The sequence below is a fragment of the Monodelphis domestica genome, chromosome 4 (genome assembly GCF_027887165.1).
Source record: "Monodelphis domestica isolate mMonDom1 chromosome 4, mMonDom1.pri, whole genome shotgun sequence".
NCBI lineage: Eukaryota > Metazoa > Chordata > Mammalia > Didelphimorphia > Didelphidae > Monodelphis > Monodelphis domestica.
The window spans coordinates 354,344,059-354,357,989 of record NC_077230.1 but is presented as its reverse complement, the minus strand read 5'-3'; the positions used below and the strand labels follow the sequence as shown (position 1 = coordinate 354,357,989).

Below are 13,931 nucleotides of genomic sequence, written 5' to 3'. Positions count from 1 at the left end.
AATGGCTGAGCAAATTGTGGTATATGTTGGTGATGGAATACTATTGTGCAAAAAGGAATAATAAAGTGGAGGAATTCCATGGAGACTGGAATGACCTCCAGGAAGTGATGCAGAGCGAGAGGAGCAGAACCAGGAGAACATTGTACACAGAGACTAATACACTGTGGAACAATCGAACATAATGGACTTCTCCATTAATGGTGGTGTAATGTCCCTGAACAATTTGTAGGGATCTAGGAGAAAAAAACACTTTTCATAAGCAAAGGATAAACTATGGGAGTGGAAACACCGAGGAAAAGCAACTGCCTGAATATAGCGGTTGAGGGGACATGACAGAGGAGAGACTCTAAATGAACACTCTAATGCAAATATTATCAACAAAGCAATGGGTTCAAATCAAGAAAACATGTAATGCCCAGTGGATTTACATGTCAGCTATGGGGGGTGGGGGGAGGAAAAGAAAATGATCTATGTCTTTAATGAATAATGCTTGGAAATAATCAAATAAAATATATTAAAAAAAGAAAGCTCTCTTCATTTATAGTTAATGTTCATATTTAGACTGTGCTCTGGACTTCATCAATGATGGCAGCAAAGACCTTTAATCAATATATGTCTCCTAGTTTTTACATCATTTGTTACTCACAATTAGAGGGTCTGAACAAAGTTATCTTTGAATCTAGATCTTTCAATGAAACTTCAACAAAAACATGGGAAAGACATAGTGGAGAAAAGCCTTTTAGTTTGGTATATTTCTTTAATTTGTCAAATGTATTCATATAGTCAAACAATAATAAGCAGGAATTATATGTTCTCTGAACCATTCGCTTAATTGAGCAGCAGTAAATATGTCCTATATAGAATATCATTGTCAAAAGCCTGACTTTTCCCTTTTCACACTTCATTTAAGATGATTTCTATGTATATTTCCATTATTATATAAATTTTAGGAATAATAAAGTATATATAATTCAGTATTTAATATTCTTTCCATTATAATTGTTTCTTGCTAACAATTTCTACAATTTTTCATTTTTGATTTTTTTTCCCTTTTCAAGTAGCTTCAGGATAGCTTCTTCAATAATATCAAAATTATGTCACCTCTAGCGTCAACTTTTTCTGTGTATGCTTGGAATGGTTCAGCAACTTTTGCCTATCTTTGTTTTCTCCAGTAATATTTTTACTTTGTCATGCCTCTCATTCAGAACCATGATTCTTGGAGTTCAAATGTGGTGGATTGATGGAGATAAGAGTCTAGAAGTTTTTATGTATAAAAGTCTTTGTGTGTCTTTTCCATTTTTATTTCCTGATCTATTTTCATCTTTCAATATCCTCAGGTTCATTTTGTTTTGTTGGATCTCTTGGCAAGTATTCTACAAACATATTTTCTCTTTCTGCTGTTTCTCCAGCAAACATATGAACAAACTGTGAACTTTAGATTACTCCACCCTACCTAGTCTAATAAAAACAGGAATGTCTACACCCATACTTAAGGATTAAGTATTTAGGAGGATGGCCTATGACAGACATGTGCTAGCAAATGACAAATCAGAAACAACTGACAGACCCCTGGGCTGTCCTAAGTCAAGGTTAAGCTACCATTTGTACATATGAGATGAAGGAAAGTGATGTAAAAACTGTCTATATGTTTTGCGTCACTTCCTCTCTCCAGTCTCTTTCTGTGGAGAGGTGGCTCTGGCAGCAGCTTGCTGAGCATTTCGGCATCTTGGTATGGTGGCTATTGTCCCAGTTTGGTTGTGAGTTTTCTTTGATACTATACTGGGAAAGTAGCCTAGTTCAGGTGAGGCAACTTCACTGAGCTTTCTCAGAGTTTAGGCTGATTCTTTTCTCCTTTACCTTCCAAACACTATCCTCTTAGAAAAGCCTCTAATCTTCTTGAGAGACCTTGTGTCAGAGATCTTTGAACTACCCCTGGCCCAGGCCAGGCGGGAGAAATCCTATACCCTCTTTCTCTCTAGTCTCCTTAATTCCTTCCCTCTATATTAATTAAAATAACCATAAATTTCCAAACTAACTTGGGTATCTTATTTGAGATTTTCTTGGGCAACCAAATTAATTTTGGTTAGGTCAGAACCCTAAAATTATCCTTACAAAACCTTCTCCTACATAATAACTGACTAATAATTATTCATAAATGACTAAAAATATCTGTTGATAATTAAACCATTACTTCCTGAGGAAGTCTTTCCCATTTTTGGACAGCTCTGATTGTTCAGAAGTTTGCCTGGGCTGTGAAATATACCTCTTCATTTTCCTCTTCTTCCACCTTCTTCTTTCCCTTCTAAAACAAACAAACAAACAAAAAACTGAACTTCTATCTTGGAATTGTAATAGGTAGTGGTAAGGGCTAGGCAATTGGAGTTAAATGACTTGCTCAGAGTCACACATCTAGGAAATGTCTGAGGCTGGATTTAAACCAAGGGCCTCCCATCCATTCCCAGACTTAGTTCTCTAACCACTTAGTCACCTAGCTGCCCTGCTTTCAATTCTAGCCACTGCTACTTGGTTTCCCTTCTAAATCAGGATAAAGGCAATCTCTCTTTCATTTTCAGGAAGAAAACCTCCATTTCTAGCATATTATTTTTGTTATTTTTCATCCTATTAAATATGCCTGATTCTTTCAGTAAATACTTGTATGCCAACATCTTCAAAACCTTTATCATTGTGATAACCTCCCTCTATTCTCATTCTAGTTACTAATATCTATCTTAAATGTTGACCCTAGAATTGACCATTATTTTTCAGAAGTCTTCATATTGGATCAAAGTAGAGCAATGTAAGCTAAAAATCACATGAGTTTTCCTAATTATTAGGTCATATTGGACACATATTAATCCCAAAATGTGTCCAAAATGACAAACAAAACTTGCATCTTTTTTTAATTTTATAATATTTTATTTGATCATTTCCAAGCATTATTCATTAAAGACAAAGATCATTTTCTTTTCCTCCTCCCACCCCCCATAGCTGATGTATGATTCCACTGGGTATCACATGTGTTCTTGATTCGAACCCATTGCCATGTTGTTAGTATTTCCATTAGAGTATTCGTTTAGAGTCTCCCCTCTGTCACGTCCCCTCAACCACCGTAGTCAGGCAGTTGCTTTTCCTCAGTGTTTCTACTCCCACAGTTTGTCCTCTGCTTATGAATAGTGTTTTTTCTCCTAGATCCCTGCAGATTGTTCAGGGACATTACGCCGCCACTAATGGAGAAGTCCATTACGTTCGATTATACCACAGTGTATTAGTCTCTGTGTACAATGTTCTCCTGGTTCTACTCCTCTCGCTCTGCATCACTTCCTGGAGGTCATTCCAGTCTCCATTGAATTCCTCCACTTTATTATTCCTTTTTGCACAATAGTATTCCATCACCAACATATACCACAATTTGTTCAGCCATTCCCCAATTGATGGGCATCCCCTTGTTTTCCAATTTTTGGCTACCACAAAGAGGGCATCTATGAATATTCTTGTCCAAGTCTTTTTCTCCATTATCTCTTTGGGGTACAGACCCAGCAGTGCTATGGCTGGATCAAAGGGCAGACAGTCTTTTATCACCCTTTGGGCATAGTTCCAAATTGCCCTCCAGAATGGTTGGATCAGTTCACAACTCCACCAGCAATGAATTAATGTCCCTACTTTGCCACATCCCCTCCAGCATTCATTACTTTCCTTTGCTGTTATGTTAGCCAATCTGCTAGGTGTGAGGTGATACCTCAGAGTTGTTTTGATTTGCATCTCTCTGATTATAAGAGATTTAGAACACTTCTTCATGTGCTTGTTAATAGTTTTGATTTCTTTATCTGGGAACTGCCTATCCATGTCTCTTGCCCATTTATCAATTGGAGAATAGCTTGATTTTTTGTACAATTGATTTAGCTGTTTATAAATTTGAGTAATTAAACCTTTGTCAGAGGTTTCTATGAAGATTTTTTCCCCAATTTGTTGTTTCCATTCTGATTTTAGTTACATTGGTTCTATTTGTACAAAAGCTTTTTAATTTGTTGTAGTAGAAATTATTTATTTTACATTTTGTGATTCTTTCTATGTCTTGCTTGGTTTTAAAGTCTTTCCCCTCCCAAACATCTGACATGTATACTATTCTGTGTTTACCCAATTTACTTATGGTTTCCTTCTTTATGTTTAAGTCTTTCACCCATTTTGAATTTATCTTGGTGTAGGGTGTCAGGTGTTTATCAATTCCTAATCTCTCCCACACTGTCTTCCAATTTTCCCAGCAGTTTTTATCGAATAGTGGATTTTTGTCCCAAAAGCTGGGATTACATCTTTTTTATAGTGTTGATTAGCTAAACCTGCCTTCACTATGCATTTACTTCTATTGACTTTTCAAACCAAAGTGATGTGTAAATACATTTATCTCTATGAAATTTTATTCTATTTCAACTTTCAGGAAGTTTTTGTTTCTATCTCTACCTTTCCATATGCTTAGAACCTCAGTTCAGCTTTGTATCACCTGCTAATTTGATAAGTATTCTATTTATACCTTTAAGTTATGGATTAAAAATATTACAAAGTTTAGAGAGGTCCCTATAATACTCCACTAGCAACTTCTAAGTTCATGTCAGTCTACTTATGGGTTTTTTGTGTATTTTGTTGCAAAATGGTTACAGTTTTATATTAATATTCTATTTTTCTACAAGCCATCTCTCTTCCTTATCCACAAGGATAGAGTGAGAGACTTCCTCAAATGATTTGTTGAAATTCCAGGTACAGGATATCTATATCATCAAACAATACCACTCTAGTGACTGTCAAAAAAGGCATTGCACTTAATCATATATCATTTGCTCTTTATAAAATGGTTCTCTATGATGACTGTTTCTTTCTCCCTATGTTCAAATGCCCTCTTTAGTAATATATTATAGATATTTTTTCTCTTGGACATAGAAGTGAAGTTGACAAGTTTAAAATTTGAAGATGTTACATGCAGTTTCTTTAAAAATGGGATATTTTTCCATTCCCAATCCAAACCTTTGCTACTGCTCATGGTCTTTAAACAATGTTAAAGTGGCTGCCAGTCCTTTCATTATAGAGGGATAGAGGGAAGAGGAACTCTTCCATGCCTGCTGAATAGATGACTGAAAAGGGGGAACATGAACATGATAAAGATATGAGTATACAACATTGAAGATATTCATGTATTAGCTGGAAGACCATCTCTGATGGAAGCTATGAAGTAGTTTCCTGAACAGGATGGGATGTTGCACTAGATGTTTTTCGTGCTGTTTTCAAAGATTATTTAATCAGTGGTTTTTCTTCCTAATAGGCTCAAAACAGAATTAACCACATAGTAATTATTTTTAAAGGACACCTTTAGTAAAATTGACTTGGGAGTAGCTTATTATATTTTTTGAAGACAGACTGAGCTTTCACTGAACCTAAGAGATGAGTGAATAGATTCCCTTAGATGTTGTTTGGAAACTTATCTGGCAAACTTTGAAAATAGAACTATTGGGATTGTGGAAGTAGGAAACTATCCATGAAGCTGAGAAGCAACACATAAATGGGTTTAGGACAAAGTCCTCAGAAGGGGAAGAAGATAGAATTTCTAGAGAGTCCTGAGGTAAACAGAACCTACTTTACAATTATTGAATGCCCCAGGTGATTGGTATAATTACCACTTACCCTCCCCAAACACACAGTAACTTGGTTCATTTAGTATTTATAGCCAAGTGTTCTCCTTAGGTCTAAGTTTCCAGATTCCTGCTGACATCCAGAAGCACCGAGTCTCTTGGTCAAATAGCACAACACTTGGAAAATACATATATACTTTAAAAGACTTGTTGATTTGACTTCATGCAGGTCCTGAATGAAGGTAAGATTCCACTGATTCTCACCAGCTGTGAGGAGAGGGCAAGGACCAAGAGAAGAAGGGAGTGAAGACATAGGACAATGCTGTTATCTAGACTTCCTGAACCATGGGAGGGTAGGTAGATATTTAAATATTACTATGATGTATGGGGTACCAAGAAGACCCTTGTGGATGCCCAGTACATTCCCCACTCTGCTGGATCCATGACTGAAAATCCACAATGAGTTCTAGGTTAGATCCACCCCTCTGGATTAAACATTGTTTGCTGCACTTCACTCTTTTAAAAGTCAAATTTCTGTGAGACAGACCATTTGGTCTTGTGATACATGTTAATTATTATTGACTATTAAATGAGAAATTTCAGTAGAGTTAACACCATGAAACCAGGTAGCCCAATATCGAGGATTCTGTCAGGTCAAGCCAAGTAACTAACTATTTATTAAGTTCCCCCTATATGTCAGATAGGGTGCTAAATATTAGAGTTACCAGAAAAGTAAAAAAAAAACACACAAGCCCTGTCCTCAAAGAGTTCACAATATAACAAGAGAGTCAAAGTGCAAACAATTCTCTGCAAACAAGATCTGTATACATATATGAAGTCTGAGAGACAATCTCGAAGGAATGACATTCACATTAAGAGGCACTGGGAAAGGCTTGTTGCAAAAGATTTGATTTGAGCTGGAGACTGAATTAGCAGCTAGTAAGCAATTAGAGGAAGAGAAGTTTGACTCAAATTAAGATAAGAGTGAAAATTACAGGAGGGAATAAATAGCAAGGTACAAAGAAAAGCTCTTTATTTTGTTTAATGATTGGGGAGACATAAACATGTTTGGAGGTCAGAGTAAAAGGAGAAGTTGATGGGGGTTAGGGATGTTGAAGTCTCATGAGTGATGAGACCATTGAACAGTTAAGGTCCCAGGAGGTGTGATCCAAGGCATAGATGTAACAGCACTGTGGGGAAAAAAATCATCTCTTCATTATATGGTAGAGAAGAATTGTAGTCAGCTGAGTCCTAGTATATATAGTTCCAAAATAGAATGAAGAAGTCAGGGATGAAAGTAGGGGAGGGAACTGAGAGAGTAAAGTAGAAAGGAACAATTTTTATGGTATTTGGATGGCAGATGTGTGGCACAACCAGCAGATTCTCTCCCATTTCTTGGCCCCTGGATCGAGGTAAAAAAATCCCAACCTAATCAAACCATAAGGATAATGTCATCTTAGACTTTGAACCTTAAACACTATTATTTGGGCTGCAAAAATAGATGTCAGAACTTGATAACTAGAATGAATTAAAATTAAAGTCTTACCTGAGAAGAAAAAAGAAAGAATTATCAAAAGAGAATAAAAGAGAAAGTTAGTATCTTGTGGTCCTGAAGTAGTAGCAGAAGTAAATTAAAACTTCTTGGAAAATTAACTGTGAAACATTTAGTCTTATTATCTTTTACTCTTTGAATGTTCCCTGATAAACCATCCCCAAATACCTAAAAGTAAATTCTCTTTAATGCTTGAAATACTGGTTTGTTATCAGACAGTGGGGTAAATTCTGGGATGAAAAAAAAAAAAACTTGTTATCTTTTCCATGAAGAGTCCTTGGGATTTGTATATGTAGATAAAGAAATGTGAAATATGAAGAGGTTAATAAAAAGCTGAGACTGGTAGTGATTTGTGGAATAGAGTAACAGTGTAAAGGGTACTTTTCATGACCAGACAATATAAAAGAACTGAAAGGACTGAGAAAATAATATTTAACAGCACCCCCTGTTCTGTGTCCCTATTCTCTTTTTGTGGTTATTCTTTTCATCCCATTTCTCTCTAAGACCGTTCTACTTTCAGCTACTTCATCTGTTATACCTACTTTTAGGTATATTCAGATTCAGATTAGTCACTGAGCTCAAGGGAAAGTGAATTAATCATTGGTCTTCCTCTTCTCATTAGAGCTGCAATTCATAAAGATCAGAGCCCTATTCTGAAGACATTCAGTTTTACTTAAAAAAAACAAATCAGCATAACATACATTTATTTCCTCTTTCTCCTATGATCTCAGCCTGAAAGGACATGAGTTTAGGGCTCAGGTGTGGCCTTCTAATCCTAAAATCCCATGTTATTCCCATATAGATGTTGAGAAACTTTACAGATCCCTTCAGTTTTGCATATGTTGTTATGAGCCTCCCCTGAAATTTGTTGTATCAGTCCACATTGTTCTTTTTTATGCTCATAACTCCCTACCTCTTGTGATGTAGAGACTGAGTTAGGTTGTGAATTTCATAAAAATTCAATGATGGGGTCAGATTACTTGTTTTCTTTATTTTAGATGTCATTTAGCCTCTCTGAGTCTCGGTTTCTTCCTTTGAAATCTATAATCCTATGGAGTCCAGTAGATGCTATAAACTTTGGGTAGATTAGAGGAATCCCAGTAGTATTTATCTTCCATCTTAAAATATGGGTAACAAGACAGCAGTAGTTATTTCCAACAGAATTGTAGGTAAGGAGACCTTCTTTATTTTCCCCCTTACTTTCTCTTAAACACTTTTTGTCACCTAAAGGACAAGTTCTCCCTGCACTTTTAAGGTGACGTAAACAGAGGAAGGAGTGTTTAGATAATATGTCAGTTTCTTGTGTTCAGTCCTCTAACATTAACTGATGATAGAAAAAGTTTTGGTAATACATAATACACATCACGGAGTTCTTTCCCAGGGACAGGAGGTACAGAGGAAAATCAGTCATTTATTAAGTGTCCTAGAGACCAGGAAGATTTGGATTCAAGTTCCACTTCTGATACCTACTGACTCAGTCACTCAGGGTAAATCACAATCTCTCAGTGCTCTAGACAATTCTCTTAAATCTAAGCTGCAGAAGAGCTGGTAGCCTTACCTAGTAGAGGGAATTTCCACACCTGAATGTACATTCATTTTACCACTGAGATCACAGGTCCAGACCCTACCCATATCCTCTTATTTGTCAGGTATTGTATAATAAGCACTAGAAATACAAAGTCAAAAATGAACTAGCCTCTGCCCTAAAGGTACTTACATTCAAATGTAAGGGGAAATAAGCTCATATAAAGCTATACATCAAATAAATTTTTAAAAATAGAAAAGGCACCTTTGGGTGGGTGGATGGAACAACCCAGAAAAGAATCTTGTTGAACCATATCCTTGAGTCATATCATGAAGGAAACTAGGGATTCCAAGAGTAATAGAGGGGGGATAGGATTTTAGCTTTAGGGGACAGTTTGTGCCAAGGCACAGAGAGGGGAGAGGGAGTGCTGGGAAAAAGAACATTAAAAAACAAGTTCGGGTAGATGTGTTAGAGGGTATGGAGACCAACAAACTACAAATGGTAGGATGGAGCCTGGTTGAGAAGAGCTTTAAATGTCAACCAGAGAATTATATATTGGATCACAGAAGCCAGAGTACCAAATAGGGATTTGACATGGAAAGATCAGCACTTTAGGAAAATCATTTTGGGGACTACATGGAAGATAGTTTGGAGTGAGGTAAGACTTGAATTAGTCAGTCAATTAGCATTAAACACTTTTTCCAAGCACTTTAAATGCTGGGGATACATTTCTTGTTCTTGAAGAGCTTCCAATGTAATGGGAGAAACTTTCCTTCTCTCTGTGGTTTGGACTGATTAGCAAACCAACTTAGGTTTGCTAAGTAGGTAAATGCTTAATATTCCAATGAATCTCTTGATTAACTCTGGAAATTATATATTCCTCCAGCATCATGATCCCACTCTAGAGACTGATTTCCTTCAAAAAAGAAACACTCTTGCCATTTCTAGACAGGAAGTCCCCTTTTTATGAGACCCACACCATCTGAATAATTCACAGTGATAGTATGACAGAGTCCATCTCATTTATACCTCATCTCATGGATATGCTTTTCTTCCAGTGCCATGGATTATGTTTTCAATACTCCTTTCTGCAAGCAGTGATCCTACCCAAGAATTCCTCTGTTCCTTACAGACATTTGGTATCTTCAAGTCAAACACAGAGTTGAGAGAAAAATAACTCAGAGACAGTTCTGGATCAGAAATTCTCCTTCTTTAGAAATTCTCTAGCAGGCTGGGTTTCAATATCTCCAGTGATTTATTGATGTGTTTCCCATTCCATTGTAGCCAAGTGACAGGACACTGCTTCTTCTGGGCTGGGTCCACACTCGGATCCTAGAAAATCAGGATGTAGGTGCGTTCTATAACCTACCACTGACCCTGCTCCTGTTGTTACAGTCTCTTGGTCAGAGAAGTTAGTTAACTCAGGAGATGATTGGTCAGTTTCTGGTTTCCTAAAGACCAAAGTCCCTTCTCATGTGTCTGTTCTCTGACTTAAAGGAAAAGGGCATTGAGGGAAAGTCCATTTAGTCTTTTTTCTTCTATTTATAGGATCTACACTAATAGGTAGGTAATACTTAATACCCAAAATCAAAGTATTCATTCCCAATACAGATATTCAATCACTAATTCTCCATGAGGTATATATTAACATTACAATTGCCAATGAGTATGTCCATATGCTTCATAGAATTGGATTAGTTAGTGATGATCATGTTAAAAAGAAGTAAATGAAATGGTGAGGGGAAAGGAAGCTACAGAAAAAGATAAGTTCAAGGAAATACTTATGGTTACTTAGGTAAAAGAAGATGAGAAGCAATATGGCATAATACATAGAGTAAGCCACTAAGAACTGGGTTTATGTTATGCTTCAGTCATATTTATTTTAAGAGAATGGAAAAGTCACTTAAACTTTTTTGCATTAGTCAACATCATAACAATATGAGTTGTGAAGTTCTTGTCTCTCTGCAATAAAAAGCTAATAATCATTTTAGAATTTTTGTGCTAGCAATGAAAATGTAGGTATTAATAAGAAGAGACTTTACAATTCTTTTCAAATATTTGAAAACTCATAATGAAGAAGAATTAAACTTGATCTATTGGGCTGCAGAGAGCAGAATTAGAAACATTGATAGAGATTTCAAAGAAGCAAATTTAAGTATGATATGAAGAGAAAAAGTCTTTATTAAAGAAGTAGAATGGGTGACCTTGGGAAACAGTGGGTACCCCCTTACTGGAAGTCTTCAAGCAAAAGATAGAAGACTACTTGCTGGGAGTTGAGTAAAGGGGTTTATGTGTAGATTATGTTGCAAGACCTCTGGACTTTTTCAGTTCCATGTTAATTTGTTAATGAGATGGATTTACAAATCATTTAAGTACACACCTTTCTGGTTTTCAAGTCAACAGATCAGAAGAGGAAAGATTAACCCCAACAGGAAGCCTTGGGTCTCTTTACTGATGTACTTTAGCCTTCATACTAATGGCCAATGGCACAATCTTCATGCCATCGCTGCTTTTTCTGATTGGGATACCTGGCCTAGAGACTGTGCAGTGCTGGATTGGAATTCCATTCTGTGCCATGTATGTCGTTGCCATGGTTGGAAATTACCTGCTCCTGTTCATCATTAGATCTGAAAGCAGTCTCCACAAGCCCATGTACCTCTTCTTGGCTATGTTGGGGGTCACTGATATTGCCCTCAGTACTTGCATCCTCCCCAAGATGTTGGGCATCTTCTGGTTTCATCTGAAGGAAATCTACTTTGAGGCCTGCCTGCTGCAAATGTGGCTCATTCACACATTCCAGTCCATAGAGTCAGGCATCTTACTGGCCATGGCTCTGGACCGATATGTGGCCATCTGTGATCCCCTGAGGCACACTACTATTTTCACCCCACAACTGCTCACTCAGATTGGGGTTGGGGTGACCTTAAGGGCTGCTATCCTGGTGGCCCCATGCCTTGTGCTTATCAAATGCCGCCTGAAACATTACCGAACCACAGTCATCTCCCACACTTACTGTGAGCACATGGCCATTGTAAAGCTGGCTGCTGATGACATCCGGGTCAACAAGGCCTATGGTCTGTTTGTGGCCTTTACTATCCTGGGCTTTGACATTATCTTCATTACCCTGTCCTACATTTTGATCTTCATAGCAGTGTTCCGTTTACCCCAGAAAGAGGCCCGCCTCAAAGCCTTCAACACCTGCATTGCTCACATCTTTGTTTTCCTTGAATTCTATCTCCTTGCTTTCTTCTCTTTTTTCACTCATCGGTTTGGATTCCACATCCCCCCCTATGTCCACATCCTCCTCTCTAACCTGTATCTATTGGTTCCACCTCTTCTCAACCCCATTGTCTATGGAGTAAAGACCAAGGAAATTAGGAATCGCATCATCAAAATGCTTCACTATTAGGATCAGTTCTAATCCTCAGGAATTTTTGAATGGTCATCATCATTGGCTCTCAACATTGTTGAGAAATATCCATCATTCTCCGTTATGCTGTGTTCCTGGAAAGTATAGCAGTCTCCTTGTGACCACATGGTATGATTGATTTAAAGGTTACAGTTCAATAGACTCAGAAATAAATTTAATTCAATTTAACAAAATTTATTGTGTATACTGTGTACTAGATTATATGTTAGATTTTAATGGGAATATAAAAGTTTGTAACGTAATCTGGTGTCTAAGCTGGCATATTTGAATCAGGTTCTCCTCATTGGTGAGAAACATACTGACCCGATACTGATTTCCTGTGTAAGAGCAGAGTTGATCTAAAATCTTGGAATGAGAGAGTACATTTTCTTTCTTCATTCTTCAGGTAAAAACACGTGTAGTTCCTGACCATCTTTGGGAACAATAACAAAAAGAAAGAGAAAAGACTTTGGATGGCAAATATATATATATATATATATATATATATATATATATATATATATATATATATATATATATATATATATATATATGAAAACCCAGATCCTCTCCCAACAGGTCCCTAAATTCCCACTGGTCTTCCTAGAGACATTAGCCAGTTTTCCTTTTTTGAGAATGGAGTTTCCTCCTCTGGACTAAGCCTGAGATATTTCACTGTTGGTGAGAGGCTCATTTGTTCTGTATACTAGCTGATATATTGTAATCTAATGAAGGTAGCGATTTATTTGTAAAAATCACTAAAGTGCTTCATATATGAAATATACTGGGATAATCTCTGGGAACACAAAAAGACAAGTAAGTCATTTTCTGATCTTGAGAGATGTTCCTTGAGGAACTTATATGTCAACTGAAGATACAATATATACAAAAGATGTCAGCTTCTATTCATATGGAAAGAGGAGTGTACTGGATCCTGATTGAATCATCTCCTAAGAACTTATTGTTCTATTTGTAACTTCCTTGGATAAATTGATTTATACATTCTCTACTATTTGTGATAGTCTTTTATGGAAGTAGTATTTTGTATACAGAAGTCAAACTTTCATATACGAATTTGAAGTATTTATCTGTTTCAGGAATAGTGAGGAGGAAAGCAATTTAAATCTAAGAACAAAATTTTTCCCCAATCTAGAAATATTTTGCTTGGTAGGGAAGATTAATATATTTTTAGTATAATTCCCCTCTCTCCAAATAGAGGCAACCACATTAATGCACTGTTAGAGTTGTGAATGAATCCAACCATTCTGGAGGGCAATTTGGAACTATGCCCAAAGGGTGCTAAAAGACTGTCTGCCCTTTCATACAGTCATACCACTGCTGGGTGTATGCCCTGAAGAGATAATAAGGTAAAAGATATACAAAAATATTCATAGCCACAATCTTGGTGGTGGCAAAGAATTGGAAAATGAGGGGATGGCCTTCAATTGAGGAATGACTGAACAAATTTTGGTATCTGTTGGTGATAGAATACTATTGTGCTAAAAGGAATAATGAACAGGAGGAATTCCATGTGAACTGGAATGACCTTCAGGAATTGATGCAGAGTGAAAGGAGAAGAACCATGAGAACATTGTACAAAGAGACTGATATACTGTGGCACAATCGAATGTAATGGATTTCTCTACTAGCAGCAATCCAATGATCCAGGACATTTCTTAGGGACTTATGAGAAAGAATGCTATCCACATTCAGAGGAAGAACTGTGGGAGTAGAAACACAAAAGATGAACATTTAGCTGATCACATGGTTAAATAGAGATATGTTTGGGAATGTAGTTCCTAAATGATCACTTTATTGCAAATATCAATA

At 36.8% G+C, this 13,931-nt stretch overlaps 1 protein-coding gene across 1 annotated transcript; it reads left to right on the top strand.

Moving 5' to 3' along the window:
* Positions 1–5,703: 5,703 nt before the first annotated feature.
* On the top strand, positions 5,704–12,571 carry LOC100023111 (olfactory receptor 52A5-like). The gene is made up of 2 exons (XM_001374716.4): positions 5,704–5,857; positions 11,089–12,571. The coding sequence occupies exon 2, from the start codon at positions 11,169–11,171 to the stop codon at positions 12,099–12,101; it is 933 nt and encodes a 310-aa protein (XP_001374753.3). The 5' UTR covers positions 5,704–5,857; positions 11,089–11,168; the 3' UTR covers positions 12,102–12,571.
* The last annotated feature ends 1,360 nt before the right edge of the window (positions 12,572–13,931 follow it).